Source organism: Musa acuminata, chromosome BXJ2-10, assembly GCF_036884655.1.
Source record: "Musa acuminata AAA Group cultivar baxijiao chromosome BXJ2-10, Cavendish_Baxijiao_AAA, whole genome shotgun sequence".
Lineage (NCBI taxonomy): Eukaryota > Viridiplantae > Streptophyta > Magnoliopsida > Zingiberales > Musaceae > Musa > Musa acuminata.
The window spans coordinates 27,864,837-27,884,726 of record NC_088347.1 but is presented as its reverse complement, the minus strand read 5'-3'; the positions used below and the strand labels follow the sequence as shown (position 1 = coordinate 27,884,726).

General features: G+C 41.8%; 3 protein-coding genes across 3 annotated transcripts; 2 read left to right on the top strand and 1 right to left on the bottom strand.

The window, feature by feature from the left end:
- The first annotated feature begins 6,064 nt into the window (after positions 1–6,064).
- Positions 6,065–6,901, top strand: LOC135624220 (dehydration-responsive element-binding protein 1F-like). Its single transcript, XM_065127638.1, has one exon. It carries the CDS (start codon positions 6,113–6,115, stop codon positions 6,842–6,844), a length of 732 nt encoding a protein of 243 aa, XP_064983710.1. The 5' UTR covers positions 6,065–6,112; the 3' UTR covers positions 6,845–6,901.
- A 2,259-nt stretch (positions 6,902–9,160) lies between these two features.
- On the top strand, positions 9,161–12,963 carry LOC103968344 (RING-H2 finger protein ATL68). The gene is made up of 3 exons (XM_009381504.3): positions 9,161–9,730; positions 10,375–10,472; positions 12,287–12,963. Exons 1-3 carry the CDS (start codon positions 9,563–9,565, stop codon positions 12,624–12,626), a joined length of 606 nt encoding a protein of 201 aa, XP_009379779.2. The 5' UTR covers positions 9,161–9,562; the 3' UTR covers positions 12,627–12,963.
- Positions 12,964–16,042: 3,079 nt separating this feature from the next.
- On the bottom strand, positions 16,043–17,456 carry LOC135624907 (uncharacterized). Its single transcript, XM_065128980.1, has one exon. The coding sequence runs from the start codon at positions 17,306–17,308 to the stop codon at positions 16,316–16,318; it is 993 nt and encodes a 330-aa protein (XP_064985052.1). The 5' UTR covers positions 17,309–17,456; the 3' UTR covers positions 16,043–16,315.
- Between the last annotated feature and the right edge of the window lie 2,434 nt (positions 17,457–19,890).

Here is a 19,890-nt window from a genome sequence, read left to right as displayed (position 1 = left end):
GGGGAAGAAGGACACAAGTCGAAACAACAATATCAACAGCATCCACCCGATCAGAGATATTTAGGGTATCAAAAAATAAATGAAAAAACTAAAAATCAAATCATCATATGCAAAAATCCAAAAGAATTTTTTGGGATGAGAGATGTAAGAATAATTTTTTAATAATTTATGTGATGTGACAAATCTCAATTGGGTGGAGAATACCGATGATAATCAATATCAAAAGATAGTTGATATGGTACCATCAAATGATAAAAATGCAACAAAATTATAGCAAGAGCGGTAAACCCATGTTCATTTCCCGAAATATACACCATACGAAACGGGTATGATCATCTGAATTAAATAACTAGCGACCTGACTTCAGATCAATACGATACATCTTTATCCCATGACCAATGCAGGGTTGGAAACAATCAAACAGCTGGAGGATCATTTCAACAAAAACCATACAAAGATAATGCAATCATAAACTACAGAAAACAGTAAAAATTTACTGTGACTTTAAACTGCAGGCATCACCACCAGCGTTGAGAAAAAACGAAAACGTGATGAATTGTCGAACTCCATGTATGGAAGATACGGTTGCAATCCTTCTCCAATCTGCAAAATTGCGTAGGAAGAGGAAGAGATATGCACAACCTGAGAGGCCACACAGAACATGACTCTTAACATCTTACCGTACCGACTTATCAGGCTTCACCATCTCTTTCAATTACGGATGGATCCTTCTCAGATTCTCCTGATACACTTTTATGAAGAGACAAAAATCCACGTGAGAAAAAAGAAAGAGAAAAGAAAAAGCACTTTACCCATACAATCGGGAAAAAGACTTAACATCTTACCGTACAGACTTATCAGGCTTCACCTTCTATTTCAATTACGGATCCTTCTCAGATTCTACTGTTATACTTTTATGAAGAGACAATCGGGACAAAAACTAAATGAATTGCAAAGGAATCATGAACAAGGGCTACCCATTCTAGGGAAGTTCCAAGAGCTTTCTCAATGTTGGAATCCAAAGCTGTGTGGCTGCCTAGCTAGAGTCCTGATGACATCAATTCTATTTTTGCCAAACAATAGAAATCACAAGTGTTGCTCAAAGCTTTGCCTCAGAAAAGAAAAAGAAACGAAAGTTGCTTGGAGACTCAAAATCATACCTTCACAAGTTTTTTCGTCGGAAAGGAATTCCTCAGGTAATAATCCACATGCAAAAAACCAGCATAATGTAAGATTATGTGACTGCTACACTTAATGTTCATAACAAAGAAAAGCCAGATCCACATTTTGCAAGATTGAAACTATTCTGCTGAGATTCATATACAAAGCAACTCAGTTACAAGCTTATGTAACAAAATGAAACAAAGCTAATGCATTACTAACATACTGTAAAAGAACCTGTCACGATAAACCATAACTTTCAGATCAACAAGAGTGTAAGATTAAAAAAATGAAGATGTTGGCATATGGATAACACAAGAAAACTAGCCATAAACTTGCCAAAATTCTAGGGACTTGATCATACTCGGGTCTCCGGGTATTAATCTATATCACATGTTCCCAATATCTGCTTTTCTTTCTCATGGCAATTACCTAACCCGAGTGATAAACTGCAATAATGCATCTAGCTTTCCGGTATCGATTGTCAAAAACAAAATGTGATGACATTATAACAGATCATTTTCACACAATTCTAGGCATAGACTGACCAAAAACAATTGCAGGAAGAAGACGACCCATGCACAACTGTAGAGCTAATATCAGCAAATAAGAAATGGAAGTTCAGTCTGCTTTGGTAAAACAATTGAAGCCAAAGGTGATTTACGGACTAATCTTTAAGCATTTCTTGTATGCCTTCACTAAACAGGGCATTTTTCTCGATGCAACTGTTATGGACAATTTAAAAAAGAGGCCAAAGTATGAGATCTTCATTCAGAGCCTTAGCTTCAGCAGCCCTTGAATTGTCAAGAGACACGAACCAATTCCAGCCCATAAGAAGACAAAGGGCTTTCTGAAGAAGATTGAAGACCCGAGTGTTGTGTCTTCAAAACCACCTTGCCAGAGTGATAAAGGTGACTCACCAAGCATCAGTATGATGTCTTGGCCATGGGATGGTAGACGGGGATTCATTGTGAAGCTGCTTACCGAAATCTGAGCGGCAGGGGGCGGAGTCTCTGTGCTTGATGGACGTGCTCCGGCCGAGGCCTGTTTCTGTTCAGGGCTCAAGCTGCTACGGCGGGACCAACGGACGACGCGGTCACGATGCCGATCGGATCGATGGTCCTTCAACTTGGCCGCTGCGGTGGCAGCAGAAGGTAACATGTCCCTGCCACCTCGTCCTCCTTCAGCGAGTCTTCTGCCGCTGCTCTCTCAGAAATCTACAAGCCCAAGCCAAAAAGACAGTGACAGAATGATCCTATACCTTGGATCTTGAAGCCTCAACATCCTCTCTTTTCTGGGTCAGGTAGCGAAATCCCGGATGAATTTTCTTGGGTCAGAGATGAAACATAGGATAAATCACAAACGACAACAAACTAAAAGGATTACGCCGTAAGCACAGATGGAGAACGTCCAGCGATCGAGGGACCGTAACAAAACGCTACAGCCATGTCGAAACCCTAATCCTCATCCAAAACGAACCGGGATGCCGATTTCTGCCACCATAAAGAATCGAAAGAGGACCAGAGCAGATTCTGACCTTGCACGGAGCGGGAATGGTGACGCCCGATTCCTCTCCGAGGCCGCCACCACCAATGCGATCACCGGTGGGGATCTACGTCTCGTCCGCAGGTGTGTCATGTCGTCTCAAACGCTGCCCTTTATATAGCGTTTGTTTATTTAGCAATCACACCCTCGCCTCTTCTTTATTTCTTATTACACTCCCCAACCCATTGATAAATAATAACTTAAGAATAAAATTTTATATTATCAACCTTTATATAAGTTAATTTTATTGATTTTTCTTATGCTCCATTTATAATTAGAGAGAGAGAGCTATATTAACTTGGATATCGCGAATGGATCAGCCAGAGAGTGTATATATGTCTTGCATTCCAATGGTTGTAATTGGAGGAGAAGGCATCATCATATGAAGAAGGGGAAGAATGCAAGTTGCTCTATCAGCACTGAATATTTGTGCTTCCGTCTTTGCTTGTTGATGGACGGATGGATGGATAGAATTTGCACTGTATTGATGCAACATAAGCACTGTAGGCATTCTGATTTCTCTTTTTATTTCTGTAACCAGCTATTCATTGCCAATATCTTGCTTTCTGTGTTCTATAACAAATGTAAATTTGCAAGTTCATCCGAGCAACTCAAAAAGATATTTGGCAGACAATAGTTACTGAATCTTAAGTCAATATTACCAGAAAAAAATTATTCTAGGAATTAAGTTCTTGGACCCGAAATTAAACGAGAAGTAGATGATCTATGCAGGCTTGGTGTGCCTTTGCTACTGTCTGCTTCGGTTCCTCAGCTGCTATGATGTCTAAGATGCTATTCAAAGTTACTAACTAGTAAATTTTAGCTAACAGAAGAAACAGATCAAGTCCAGTCCAGGGTTTCTGATGATAGTACTTTGCTGCAGATTCATCTTGTAAATGTGTTTGCTTTAGAGAAGAAAGCATTTAAAGATGCGAGCAGAAACCCTTTAACTTCCTTTTGATTCACGTATATGTTACTGTGAAGTGCCTGGATGATGACTTGTTTGCCAGATCAAGAACTGGAGTTGTACAGCCAATGATAGAAGTGCTATTATGTGGGAGAGGCTTTATCTAGCTGTTGTGCTACTGTTTAGATTAATATATCATAAGAACGTGTTAAATCTTGAGACTATCGAGCTTGCTACATCCTACTGCAGGTTGCTAAACCAAAAGAAAGGCCTCAGGAATGCAGTATTGTGACGCATATTTCACTGTCGGTGCCGATTATAGGTATTGGACATTCCCTAGCATGAGGAAATTGACGTGACATGCGCTCTCGATCGTGTCAGCGCATAGAGATGGATCTTTCGTGATTCTGAGATCACACTGTATGTACTTGATGCAAGACTGTTTCTTGTCGACGGTGTCGGGCGTCATCTCATGCCGCGAAAGTGATGAGTGTCCCTTCACCATTTGTTTTGTAAGGCTTGTCCTTCATGTTTAGCTTCATTAAGTTGCTAAATTAAGACGACGAGCTTCATGTATACGGCAGAAAAGGGTGCATTCGTTGAACACCCTGGACGACAACGAAAGATGATCCTGGAAACCGAAGCTTTGGCTGGAAAGAGCAGTTCCTCTTCATGTTGAATCTGCTGCTGAGAGCATTTTGATTGTACTATTGTCGTCATATCCGCAACTCGTAATTCTACAGGAAGTTTTATGCATGGCCTCTAAGCTTTGGCTGCAAAGAGCGGTTCTCTTGAGGTGATCATGATCGCTCTCACTTTGACGTCGACCAGACGTTTCAGATGATGAATCCGCTTATAATACGTGTTCGGGCTCACGCACGTGAACTGATGATGCATGCAGACGCCGACTAAGGATTGTTTGCTCTTCTTCGCCAGGTTGGGCCACGCTTACACTGAGGCCGACGTCTCAGTCGTCTATGTCGGTTTGCACCATTCCCGGCCATCAGTTCCAGGGATTCGGCCATGCACCAGGGATCGACCACCCAGGACTCGGTGTTCTGGTAGCCTACTGTGGCGGCAGCTCCAGTTAGAGCCGCCGGCCGCGAGGTGGATGCTGCAAAGGAAATGGAAACGGGCGGCAAACGCAGGTCCGGCTTCCAATCGCTACGGAAATGTCGATCTCGTCTAGGTTTAGTTGTCATATCCGCTTAACGGATCATTGTTAGTTCAAATCTGGATTGGACCGATGGATTGATAGCTTTGATATGTTCGATCAAAGGCACAATCAGATTGGATTAAGTGATGAGTAATTTGATTAATGGAGGATGATGTCTAACTTATCACTGTTGGGGATCGAGGAGCAAAGAAAAAATAGAATACTATGATACGAGTAAAAAAAATCATTTCGACTAAAACTGATGTAGTATTTAAAAACAGGAGGATTAACAAGAACCCTATAACATACAAGTCTCTTCGGTCAACTTGCTTCTGATCATCCTCGTGCTGCATGCTTTCTTTGAGAAATAAAGGCTAGCAACACAAGTTTGGCAGGCTCTGAAGCTATGCATGCATCCAGGGCTGGCCAGCACCGACCCTACCACTTTTACATTGACTCGAAGGAAGCCAACTTTGGATTCTCTAGTCTGCAATTGTGCTCCGTCCATTTTACGGTCTCCGTTCGTTGAGGTTCTCGTGGACGACGACGAGCTCTTTCCAACTCGTTGTGTCATTTCAACCAACGCTTTGCAACTTGTTGTGTCATTTCAGCGAACGGAAGGCGGACAATGGCTGACGTGACCATAAGAACTCAACCTACCCCATAAAATGACACAACTACTTTGGACGTGGTAACTCATGCATTATTATTCTTGATAAAGATTTTAAGCTTATCGATGATGGACGTTTGATAATATTCATGTGTGAAGTGAAGATGTAAGAGACTTGTATGTTGTCGGCCACCATAGATACGGACGGAGGGGAGCGGAGATGGTGGCGCTAAGTCGTCGACCCACCCAGGCATGCTTTTACCTCACGACTATGAGCCTGACAGAAGCGGCGGCCCTTCCCTTGGTTGACGCCCCGGTCGTGCCGCAAACCCCGTACGAAGCGCGGCAGTCGGAGGCGGCTTTCTGGAACATCGACACGTATCACGCAGATGTTCTCGAATCTTAAAGCCCCACGAGTCTTCGGTGATCCAACGGCCAAAAAGGAACTCGCGTGATGAGGGCGGGGCATAAGGAACACGTTTTCCTTACCGGGTGCCGCGATCCGTCCCACGTTGCCTGTTCCTCACGTGGCGACGATGCCCTATTACTTCTCCCCGGGAGCCTTTTTGTCAGTACCACGTCTCTCGCGTGTGCGACCCGCTGTCGATTTCGACATGGCCCAAACGCTGTCCGACCGCTCTCTCAGCGTATATTAAGCACGCCGAGCCTCGAGGGAAGCAGCTCCCACTTAAACCCCCGTGTCGCCGCCCTCTGTTCCTCATTACTGACTCCCATGGATTTTGAGGATTCCTCCTCCTCGTGCTCGTCGTCCTCCTCCTTCACCTCCTCTTCCAATCAGCGCTTCCCCTCGGGCCTCTCGACCGCGTGCTCTTCGCCGGCCTCACGCGCCACGGCCCCTTCACCCAAGCGGAAGGCTGGGAGGAAGAAGTTTCGGGAGACGCGCCACCCGGTGTACCACGGCGTGCGGGAGCGCAACGGCGACAGGTGGGTATGCGAGGTGCGGGAGCCCCGCAAGAAAAGCCGCATCTGGCTGGGAACGTTCCGGACGCCGGAGGTGGCTGCCAGAGCGCACGACGTGGCCGCCATCGCGCTCCGGGGCGAATCGGCCCACCTCAACTTCCCAGACTCGGCCTGGGTTCTGCCGCGAGCGACGTCCTCCGCCGCGGAGGACGTCCGCCGCGCCGCTGCAGAGGCTGCCGAGATGTTTGGCGCTTCGGAAACGAGATCGCAGCAGTTTTCATCGTCGTCGACAATGCCGCCTGCCGCGCCAGGAGAAGCTGGAAGAACACCGGCAACGGATGGGAGGGAGGCGGTTGCAGCTCCGGAGGCCGCAGCTTGGATGCCATCCGCTTTGTTTGTGGATGAGGAGGCGCTGTTCAACATGCCAGGGTTGCTGGATGACATGGCGAGAGGAATGCTGCTGACGCCACTGGCCATGCAAAGAGGGTTCGATTGGGATCGGGTTGACGAACACTACATGGACCTGTCGTTATGGGCGGACTAACTACCCATAACGAAGCGTTTTTGTTCCTCGTCATTTAGATTCACTGTCCACGATCCATTCGTGACGCAATAACTCTTTATATATATATATATATATATATATATATAGGCAATGATTATTGAATTGTATTAATTAAATAAAAAAATTTATTAGATTAAATGACATACGTAAGACTCATATAATAGTGAACTAAGCACTATGATATGTTTTCCAAAACGGTCAACCCCATCTCTTATGCTACAAATAAAATTATTATTGGGCTGTTAAATGGACCAATGAAAAGAAGAGTCGACATTAAATTTGAGGGCATTGTGTACCAAATAGGCCGAGAAGAAGAAGAAAACATGGCCTATGTTACTACAGCACGAAGTTCTTCATGTTCGATAATAAAGTATTAATTCTTTATTTTATAGTTGACCCAAAAAATGCATAAACTGCTCAGAACAACAATTCTTGAAAAGTCAAACGCATATCTCTCATTCTTGGGTTGACGAAAGATTCCTTGAAAGGTCAAATCTCTCTCCCTACCATGAAAACAACAATTCCTGATAAGTTTTTATCCCATGGTGGGAAAGAAATTAAGTCTTCTCAAATTATTATGTCAAACCACAATTGAACTATTATGCTTACTTCGAAAGGTCTCATCAAGAACCGACGATTATAATGAGAAGTGACAGCGACCAGATTCTCCATTAATGGTCAAAATTGACCAAGAATTTAGTACACTAAATCTCTCTCAAGAAAGGCGAGCCACAACTTCCAAATCGGAAGCCTAACGGGAGATGCTCAATTTGTGTCTCTCACTTGATGATATATCGATTCCCTATCTACCTAATTCACCCAAAAAAACGTAGCCACACGAATGTACGGACGGCATGGAAACAATCCTACCTCGCATTCCATCCATCGCTTTAGTTGGAGAAGAGAATGGATTGGATTGGATTGGATTGGGTGCCATAACTTAGAATTATATATACTGAGGCAAGTGATGAAGAAGAGCACATTGGTTCATATAACAAAGACTGCCACAAGCAATCACATCAGTTGGCACTTCACGTTATTAGGCAAAACCAAGATGATCAGGAAAGAACAATTCTGTCACATATCCATGATATCTTTATTTACCACTCTTACTATTATTCTTATTACTATACTATGATTGCCAAGAGGTTGTTCCATATATGTCCACCTTCCTTTTATGAATTATTTTCCTATTCAAAAATAATAATGACAAGTTGAGAAAATCAATGATCATTTACAAATGAATCAACCAAAAAACTTTCTTTCTCAAGGAGCATTTAAAAGTATTTATATTTGGAAATAGAAAGTAGTAAAACATAAGTAATACTAATTTGTAGTGCTTTCATTGACCTATAAAAGTTATGATCCCTCCCATTCAAACTTCCCCTTTTTATTAAGGTTTTCACATATTTATCCTTAAAATAAATTAAATAAGATATTTATCCTTTCACATTTTACCCTAGCATATATGTTATGCCAAATATTAAGAATTTCCCTGTTTGCATTCATCCAAGAAAAATAAAAAATGATACATTAATTATAGAAATAAAACATTTTTGGTGTTTAAGAATATTTATACTAATTTTAAATTTCAGTATCTTTGGTCTAATATTTAAATGATTGTCAACTAACCAAGATAGATAACAAATAATACATTCAATATTGTGTTATATATATATATATATATATATATATATATATATATATATATATATATGTATATAATACAATAAAGAATGGATAAGTATGAAATAGGAGCACTAGTCAACACAAAAAATAAATTTAAAATTTGGTTATATTATAATACTTGTTAGGACCACCCATCATGTACATAGGGATTTATACATAACAAAATTAAAAGAAAATTAAAAAAAAAATGAAAACTTAATTGTGAATTCACCTAGAGAGATTCTCACCCCTAGCATTTAAATTGTTTGTTGGTCAATTATACAAGAAAATAATCAATTCATGTCCATATCAGTATGGCTAGTTGAGAGCATTCACAGCTAGCTGTAGTATTTCTGTATATATCTACATCAATGTCATACACACTATATAAGACATTATAAAATGCTGTCATACCAATAAAAAAGAGGTCCTAAATTATTCGAAACGAATGCGGGCACAGGTGCGGCTGAATCGTCCCTGAAAATGTTCCAGAGCGACGTCACCTACGAAACCTGCCAAGACACGTAGGGTCAGTGAAAGGCCACATCGCCCCTGAATGTTCTTCTCGTATATCTCGGGCGGATGAAATGGTTACTCTAAACCGAGATAAGGCTCCTGGAAAAGATAAACGAAACCATAATGGCGATGAAAGATGGTTAGTGGGGTTGGGAGTAAACACGAGCCCGTGGCAAGTTGCGCTTTGTGCTGCTGCTTCTTCGTCGCCGTCTCGATCGGCGGGCCTTCGCCTCTCCTCTAATCGCCTCTTCCTTCCTCACTCCGCCACGGATCCCTTTGGCCTCCTCTCCTCCCCCTTCGTCTTCTCCTTCTCCGTCTCCATGGATTATTCCATTGCGGGGAAGCGGAGTTCCTCGCCTGCCCCTCCTATCGCCCACGCCGCCTAGGGTTCAAGTGATCGACGCAATTTTCCGACACCGCTGATCCGGAACGGCTTCATGGAAGGTAGTCGCGGTGTCTTTTGAAGGGGAAGGGGAAGGTGAAGTGAAGTGGGGAATAGTCGGGGGAAGAATCATGATCTCGCCGGGGCTTAACTTGGTGATGACGGTGATCGGATTCGCGGTGAGCACCATGTTCATAGTGTTCGTTTGCACCCGTCTCATCTGCGCTAGAATTCACCTCAGGAACTCCAGAATGGCTCTCCCTGCTGCTGCGGCCGCCGCCAGATCCGACCTCGGCATGGTAAGTTCGTGTACTGTTTGTTTCCTTGTGTCACCCTTCTCCTTTTTTCTGCTCCGTAAGCCGAGAAATCCGTGTACTTGGTGTTTTTGAGGCATTGTTTCGAGTCGTGTAGTTGGTAATAACTTGTGTTACTTTTGGCTCTGTGGATAAAGGGAGAGTCTTACCTGTACCAGAAACAATACATGTCCTTTCAAAGTACTTCGTTGTGAAGGAGTAGGCTTTGTTCAACGTTCAAACATTATCCAGAATTGATTTATCTCAAGACATATATAAGTTTGAAACAGGGAAAAAAGAATTCTTGTATTTGGTTTTTTTGGTATACTTGGGTCCATACCGATGTTCATGATGACGATTGGGCAGTCTTGGCTTACTGGAAATATTGTTTTCCTCTCTTTAATTTTACTGCAGTTTGTAGAGTTTGATTTTTCTACTTCTTATATGTACGTGTCATTTTGTTCTTTTGATCATTTCTTCGCTCTTTTGGACTGTCTGGACACGCAAAATTAACTGTATTAGAGTTTTTGAAGCATTGGATTGCCCTGGAAAAGATTAATTTGTATAGCCTTTGGGTTTTGATGAATGATACTCGTTGGCTCTGCAAATGGCCACTTTTTTCATTACTTCCTTTTTTGTTCCTTGAACAGCTTGAACGTGGGATCCATGGGTTGGAACCAGTTGTGGTCGCTAGCTTTCCAACAAAGAAATTTGGTGATCAGTTGATTTCATCCGGACGAGAAACACAGTAAGTTTCTTATTTTTCTTTATATTTATCTTTTGATCTCTGCTTTTGTGATTTTCTTATTGTTTTCTCCTTGAGTCTGTTCTTCGTTGGTGTTGTTCCTTCACTGCGGGTTACTGGTTTTCCAACTTAATTATGCCGCTTCATTTATATGCCATAATTGGTGAATATATGTGGTTTGAATTTGATTGTCATGGTACTGGTAAGTCAAACACTGAATCTCAAATTTCAAACTGCGTATTATATTCTAAACACCTCTTCATTGTAGTTTATTAAGCAACATTTTATTTTCATGTGAAACTCAAAGTTAAAGGAGAAAGATGGTTTTGACTGACATAACTGGAGTTGAATGTTGCCGTGTGTTCTTTTATCCTGACTGGTTAGGATGCTAGTTTTTAGAGATCACAACACCTTATATGTTTTCTTTCCTAGCACACATCTTTGTGTTATTTGTTCAAGATAGAAGATAGTTGCAAGGAAACCGTTAGCTGATTAACCAATTAGATAGATACTTTTAGTCCTACAAATTATGCTTCAAAATTTATTCAATTTTAATCTTTGTTTGGGACATATAAAGTTGCTTTTTAGTGCTTTCAAAATCTAACTTGAAGCCTTTTCTATTCTAATTTTTTTTGCTGGAGTTTGAGGTCTTATTTTAGTCTCTTTGACAAATACATGAACCAAAATATCCAGTTGCTTTCTTCTCAATCAAGTCTCCAACAACATTAGCATATTAAACTATCCACTCAATGTATCTCCATTTTAACATTTTTCTATATGCTGACTTGTTCATAACTTTCACTATCAGTAGATTCTGCTGCTACATAGTTATTTGATCTGCTGAAGAGTTTTTTGAGGCATTCATAGCTCTCTCATCTGCTCCATACAGATGTCACTTATTTATAGTAATCCACTGAAGCAAATATAGAAACCTTAGCAAAAGTTGAATATGGTCCATTTCCTTTTAAAAGGCAAGAGACGCCCCTTTTTGCTAGTTTCCTACCAAGAATGGGGATGTCAGTCTCGAAAATCTGAGAGTTCTATCTCATTTATAACACTTTCATAATAGCTTATGAGTCGTGGAATTTCTTAACATATGTTCAATTGTCAGTTATATTTTCTAATCCTCCAAAGTATAAACTTGTCAGAACTTGAAGAATTTTCCTGAGCTGTGTGATATTGCACTGGTGACAGGTCCAATAATGTGGATAAGTAGAATTAGAGGATCTAGACGTCTTGAAATAAATCGTCTTTGATTTAGTATTGTAGTAACTGGTTAATAACTGTTCCAAAAGTATTCAAGGACATTAATGCAAGGCATGTTCTTTTCTGAATATGATGTTTCAGCGATGAATGAACTGATCTAAGTATTATGATGTGGTTATATGTTCTTCAGAAATGCCAATTTTTAGTTCAGCGAAAATGGAAAAGCATGACAAAGCAAAATTGACAATCCCTTAAACAAACACAAAGCTTGTAAAGGATTCTTTAGTTTTAGTTTGTGAGCATTCCAAATTGGTGTGAAGTTGGCGTTATTATTTTTACTCCAAACTGCATCATACTTTAATCAATATTATAGCTGAACTCGTTGTGGTTTCACTTTGTGCTCTTTGGCTGTAACTCATGACCTTCCACCAAGTTACTTTCTCTGAGATCTCCTTCCCTTTGTTGATTTTTCAGTGTGAAATGTTTATCGCCTTTGCTGAATCATTTGTTTTCTGTATGATATGTTTGCATATTCCAAATTATGATTATCTCAAAACTATATCAGAGCATCCATCTCTGACTAGATGAACCATCTTGCTGCTTTTGGTTAGGTGCACAGTTTGTCTCGCGGAATACCAAGAGAAGGATGTTCTGCGCATTCTTCCATTTTGTGGGCATACATTCCATGTCACTTGCATAGACATATGGCTGAAACAACATTCAACATGTCCTGTATGTAGAATTTCATTGCGAGATTCTCCTGATCGGAAGCGTGCTCTGCAACCTCTCAACAGTCCAGCCATCAGAGTCTTCTCTTCCCCAGAGACTTTTGTTTCAGATCCATGCCAGGATCAGTTTGCACAGGTGGACTATTCTTCAAGGGTGGCAGAAAACGCATGCCCATCGCCTCAGGGAGACCAGCTGACGTCATTGCCGTCAGGATCCACATGACAATTTCTTCTTGCTTTCAACTGTGTTCCATATAAAGTGAAAAGAAAGTATCTGAAGAGTCCATCAAATTGTTTGCGACTCAAATAACAGGAAATAGGACATGCCTGAAATTGATCTCCATGCCAGTTAAATAGGGATTGAAGGGGTCCAGGAGCTAACACCTTATTCATCCAACTGTTTGCAATAAGCTGACTGCTGCTTCTCATTTAGAAGATCGTGGATAAATCTGTATAATGGGTGATTTTAGTATTCTGTCATGGAATCAGGAGTTAATGATTTCTAGTAAAACTGTTCAACCTTTCCTTAATGAAGAGTTTGTCTTTTACCTGTACAGAAACCTTTCCACTGTCACATCCAAGAATCCACCCAGCAACAATTGTGGGCCAATGTGGTGGACATTGTTTCTTCACTGGATTTGCATGATTTTGCTATCAACAACCAGTGTTTTCACCATCTAATTTTGTTGACATCTTTAATGTTTATTATTATACGAGCTTTGGAACCTTCATTTTCTTTGCCAATGGATCTGGTACATCATCATGATACCCTTTACCTTTGCATTCTAGATTTACCAAGATTACTACCATAGTGATTGCAGATGGTGAAGATTGCAGCATATTCAACTCATATCTGCCGATAGATGCTTGTGGGGTACGATTCCATCTTCCTCATAGATCTGCCCACTGGAAAGCCATGCATAATGGCCACCGGATAGGCAGTCATTGTTTTATCCCCAAACATGTCTACCCATCGGGGGATCATGCGTGTGTATGTGGTCGTACAGACAGCTTCTCAGCATCAACCTCAATTATCTGGTGACTGAAGGATGATCATGTGACGATGGTACCACTCGATATCACTTTTAGTTTGGAAAAGGGCTTGCTCAAGTCCAGCCAACGCAAGTTGTCCCCTTGCATCTCTCTCCTTCTCCAAGATCTCATAACAGGGAGGGGGTTAATTCTTATAGTTTTGATTCTTTTTCTTGAAATCAGAACAGGTGATTACAGTCCTCTTGTCAACACCCATGAATTGATGTACATCGAGAGCATTCGATTGTCCAGTTACTCATATGTATGAGATTAAAACATGATAAGAATAATGTCATTATATGTCGAGTTTGATTCACTATATCTAGTGATGTAGATCTCATCATAGTGTCTGTCAGTCGAGGTTTAGAAAAATTAACAGCAGTCGAGTACAGGAAAAGAAAATAGGTGGAATCATAGTGGGTCGATCGATCATAATGAATAGAGAAAGAGGTCATGCCATTGGAATCTAAGATCTGGAATTCAAGTGCAGATTCATTGTGACTGTTCCAAGGTTATCATCGACAGTTGACGCAAGCAATCCTCAGTTTTCGATTATTATCAATGACACTACGACGCCACCTTGAAACGTGCACCTAATCTATGCGAAAAGCCATGTGAATTATTAGTATTATATTGGCAACATGGAGCATGGTTTTCGATTATATTTATACGTCCTACATGGCTCGTGATGCTTGTACTCGAACGAACGATTCCCACGCTGTTCGATTGTTCTCTGCAGAGAATCCAGAATTGGTTTCAGATCTTTGAGTTTTGTCTTAGCTCTTTGCTCACCTGACTTAGAATTGAACGATAGCATCACCCCAATCCAAAACACTTCGAGCTTCCTCTCGCTTTGCCTTCGTAATCATTTGTGCTCGTATATTTTCGCTCAGCTCAGTTGCTGCAGGATTAATGTCAGCATCATACAATTCATGAAATATTTAGAAAGCAGATTCTGATCCTCTTGATCGACCACTGTCGCATACTCATCTCGAAAGAAGTGCAGAAAATATTTAGAAAGGAGATTCCACATGTTCATCACTGACCTTCTCAGACACTTTCCATGGTTCCATCTGAAGCGGAAGATTTGAGTCAGGACTATGCAAAGTGGTACCAAAATGAAAGCTATAGGAGCCCTTTTGGTCACTTAGATTTCGATTAGTACATAATTATTAACTCAGAGTTAATCATTTTGATTTAATAGTTCAACTTTAACAAATTAATGAGTTGGTTATCCAATTAGATCAGAACATAATTTTGTCGTTGAGGTATGATAAGATATTCGAATAGAAAAAAGGAATCGATATGTGTATGATTTTGAGCTATATTTGGATCTTAACGAAGATGTCAAGTATTAAGTAGTAAATATATTATTATGAACTTAAACTTAGATATTTTAAACTAATGATTTACTAAAAAATAATAATAAATCGATTATCTCATCAAAGTGCATGTTTGGTACACTAATTACTCCAAACATACAGTGAATTTGGGAACATTTTGTTTTCAGCCTTTTGCATATATAAACCAACAAAAGCAATTAAGAAGCTATGCAATACCTGAAACTTGAATAAGATGCATATATATGTGTGTATTTCTTTTGTTGACATCAGTTTGCTCATCTTTCAGTGATAGCACTATAATGAACAGATTGTTTCAGTGTCTCCAAATCTCCTTCAGAGAATATTTTTCACATAGTAAGAATGTTATGCAGGAAAATAGTATTCATGCATAGGGATTTTTAACCTCAGATGAAACATTTGGTCTAAAGTGAGACTTCAAAAGCTTGTCAAGACCATCCAAATTAGCTGCTCTTTTAGTCCAAGAACAAGCCAAAAATCTATGAAAATATTTAGCAGATACAGTGTCCATTTTGCCAAGGAGAGAGAGAGAGAGAGAGAGAGAGAGAGAGGCAGCAGATGTCCTCTGAGAGAGAAGAATAGATCAACCAACTAGCATCACCAGATGCATGTAAGATACCAATGGCAAGACTAAACATATCAGCTCTGAAAAAGGACATTTTTTCCTGATGTGAAATAACATCAGAAAAAGGACATTCTTTTATCCTCCTCTTCTTGCTGCAACAGCTCAAAAAAAGGCCAGTATCTGCTCATGGTTGGACAGAGGTTGATTTAAAGGGACACAAGACACATCCCTTAATCCTCCTTTTGTTGCTGCATCAGTGAACTGCTTTTCTTGATGTGAAATCATTCCTTGTGGACTATGCATATTTCATGTTCTTGGAGTAGGTGTAAATCCATGAAGTAGAAGTTCTCAAAGCCACCCAACTCTTCTCTACTTCTCATTCAAACCAATGGCAAAGAATAATTAGGTCATCAACATGATAAGAAACTCATCATGTAGTCGAATCTGCTTTCCAATTGGTGCTTGTCTCTGTAGTCACATATCGACTATGACTCCACTGAGCCCACCATGTGAGTTCTCGAGATGGACTAAATGTGTTCTCGTCTCAGAAAAGATGCCACAGGTGTGATGCTTACAAGGTGGGGTTAAACTACAAAATTACATTTCACTGCAGAAAAGAAACAAAGGGAAACTTTGATGAACTGATGATGATACCAATAATATGCTTCGGTGGTACATTCATGGATGAAAAGGATGATATAGGGGAGTGAATTGTCTCTATACATGCTGATGAACTGATGAGATTATACTCCTCGAAAGGAGTAGCCTTACAATCAACTCCGATCTACCATTTCAAACTTTCTGCAGCTCAGATCAATAAGAACAATCTCTTTTGCTAACCATTGTAAGCAATTCAGTGACTGCTAGAATTACAAACACAGCAGAAAGAAGAAACAAGAGGAGGCCAAAAGGATGAACGGCTAGCAACAAGCCATGCACGCCAAGTAGCAGAGATCACTGGCTCTTGAAAGCTTGAATCAACAGGGAGAACCCAGGTGTTGCCTGCTGCTGCTCCCTTTGCAGCATCTCGTCCTCCAGCCACAGCCTGCTCTCCGACGTGCTCCTCGTCCGGAACATGAACGCGGCGCAGCCGGAGGAGCTGCCGAACCACCAGTCGTGCACGTCCCACATCAAGTCCACCGGCGACCCGTCGATGAAGATGGTCTGGTTCCCTCGGAAGTTCCACCTGAGGCTCCTCACCTGCACCACCAGTTTCTTGTCGACCGATACCGACAGCTCCGAGGCCTTGGTGTCGCACCTGTCTCCCTTGCACCTGACGGTGATCTCGTGGTCGATCCCACCGTCGCAGAACCGAGCTCTCGTGGAGTGATGTGTTTGGCCGACGACTTGCTCTTTCCTACTGATCATAGAGAACTCCGCAACCGGCAGTGAATCCTCGATATTTCTGATGTAGTCTCTGCTCATATCTCCGAGCAAGAGCGCGAACTCCGAGTTCACGACGATCACGACGTAGAAGCCGTCGATGGGCTCAGGACCCGATCCGTATTTGGCCGAAGCGATGTCCCAGTGGAGCCCAACGGCGTAGCTTCCGGAGACATACGATCGGCTGCCCTTCTTCTTCCCCAGCAACGGGCAATTCATGGCGTCCGGCTCCGACCGGTGGATCGATGGGTTGTCGTCGATGCCAACGGAGAGCACCGGGCCGACGTTCCCCTTGGACCAGGTAACTTTGACGAGGAGCTCCCTTGGCGTGGAGAGCTTCGTCCGGTAGAGGCAGGTCACGGCACCGAGAGCCGAGGTGGTATTATCCACCACCGACGAGTTGCAGCTGCTGCTGCTGCTGCTGCTTCCCGAACAAGAGCTGTTGGAAACCTTAACTGCGTGCTCGTTGAAACACGAGGCGAAGTCCTTCATGGCTGGAAGAAGGAAGAGATGACTCGAGAAGAGGTGGCCTTTGTTGGTTCTGCTGTTCATCAGTGTTGTCATGCCGGTCCTTACAACCCAGAGAACCAGAAAAGAAGGGGGAGTTGAATCTGTTGCGTGGAGAGCGTCACAAGAAAGGGAGGAATAAGGGTTGCCGGGGTCAGATATCTCCGCTTGGCTTTCATTGCCAGGTCAGTGAGAATCCAAAGAAAGAATGAGTTGAGCAGATCCAAAGTCCTTTTCTCACAGTAACCTCATTTTTTTCGGAAAGGTGGGAGAGAAACATACTCTGTTTGGAGGGAGAAAACGCATTGGATAATGTGAGCCGTAGGAGAGGGTGAGACGAAAGGATCAGAAACAAACAGAATGCGCCACCAACCCAAACTTCATCACACAGGGCGAGACAAAGCGGAGGGAGGGAAATCAGGTGTGGTACCGACTGAAACCTTGGAAACAGCATCGAATGATGATTTGCTGGGTTCTGCCAGGAATCTGATTCGCCATATAGCTCGCGAGAGAGAGTGGATTTGCAAGAACTCTGTTCTCCTGCCAGAGTTCCCTGTTCATTGCGGTCGTCATCACAGCATTTAATATGAAAACAGCGTGTGCCTGCATGTGAGGATAAGATTTACATGGAGTCAAGTCTGGCGGATGTCCAAGTCGTTCTGAGGATGACAGTTCTACTGCTGCACTTACGGGCACGCTTACTTTCTCCAGTGGCCACGAGGCCTTCTCTCTTCTTCCTGTTGGAGCCGGTGGTTCACATGAGAATGCAGCTGGAGACTCGATGGGACCAAATTAAGTGGAGGAATACGAAGGCAAGACAAGATTTTGATGGCAATAAGCATGGCTTAACGTCTTCCGTGGGGACAAAAAAAAGGGGATCACAGGTGAACAGTTCGTGGTAACTCACGACAAGTGCGGCCTCACCTGTCTCCTTCGGCCGGGGGTTGAGGTGTGTGGGAGACGACGACACCGACTGCCTCACCTGTGTGGATCGAGACACGGTTCAGGGGAACGGAGCGATAGGGTCATGGGCGCAGTGGGGTCGATGCCGTAGGGCGAAATGAGACGCCGCTCCCATTCCCTGGATCCTAACATGACCGAGATATGTGAGCCTCGCCATGGGAAGGAAGTGCAAGATCTCACGCCTTTGACCACCTCGGTACTCAAAAATCGTGTTTACCGGAGGGAAAATTCGACTGTAATATCATCATCATCATCATCATCATCATCATCAACCGTCAATTCTGACAATGCATAAGGCTTCCCTTAACATATAAAATCCGAAAAGACAAAAGATTGTTAGTCACATAATTATTCAAATTAATTAATCACGAAAAAAAATGGAGAAAGTTATTTCAGAGACAAGAAGATTTGTTCAACAAAAAATGGGTCAGTCAGAATCAATGAACAAATGGCAGTTTGCTGCCTTCTACTGGTCCCTTTCTCACACTAGTCATCCTCATCCTTCATTGCCATCCTCTTCCTATGTGAATGCTAGGAAGGGAGTTTCTTCCTCCTGTTTTAGTGACAATGTTAGTCGATCTCAATGTCAACTGGCAGACCATTTCCCTGCTGAATCTTCAAGTAGATATATAAACTTGATCTCAACCACAAGAAAATTGCCAAATTCTATCCTCCCACGCATCTTTCAGGTCAGAGGTTGTGTAATTGCAACCTAAAACCAGTAGTGAGGAAGGCAGATTTAGGTACTACCACACCAATCCTTTTCTACTCTCATTATTGTAGGGAATGGGACCATGGTGGCTATCCTTAATTCCACTTTGTCTTGTCTAAGCCATGGACAAATAGACATATTCCTATGGCATGGTTTAGACTTTCAATTTTAGCACAATACTTCTGTTGATGTACAATTCCATGCATTTAATTGGTGAGCCAGAACCAATGTGACATGTCTCCATCAATTACATGTGCAACCCAGCATGTCATAAGAAAACTATTGTATGAGGATATTGTAAGCAGCAAACATGAACTGCAATTGAAGTCTTCACATGATTCAGGTCCATCAGTCTTCACATGTCCATTCAACAACATTATTCAAATTACACAGCTTCAGAAGCCAAATCTCAAACTAGTTGGAGAAGGTGAATCATTAAAATGACAAGTTGCTGAGCAAATCCATTTTGTATTCAATTATTTCTGAATGCATGGGCTGGTGACTCTGAGAGAGAGAGAGAGAGAGAGAGAGAGAGACAGAGCATGCTGCTCCCACAGCCAAGCTCAGATAGAGAGAGAATTGCATGAGCCAACATCGTTATATCACATCAATTTCCAATTTTACTACTACTAGTCTAAAGTCAATGCAATGATTTCAGTGGATGTAAAGATATGGAAATTGTGTTTCCATATTACTAACAGTTATTGATCCATTTAGATCAATAACTTGGGAAAGACTAATGAAGGGGCTACTCATAGAAAAAGCCAAGGGTGAAAAAAGCCCCTAAGAGTTTGCTTTAAGATTTTTTTTGCATTTCTTTAAACCTTTACTGTAAGCTCTGCTGAAATTTTATGAAGGCTAACATATACAAGATTTTGAATGTTCAAGTTAAAATTCCTGCAACAAGAACTCAAATAATAACTGGCATGGACAGATAAGTTATAAAGTTATAAACGTAAAAGAC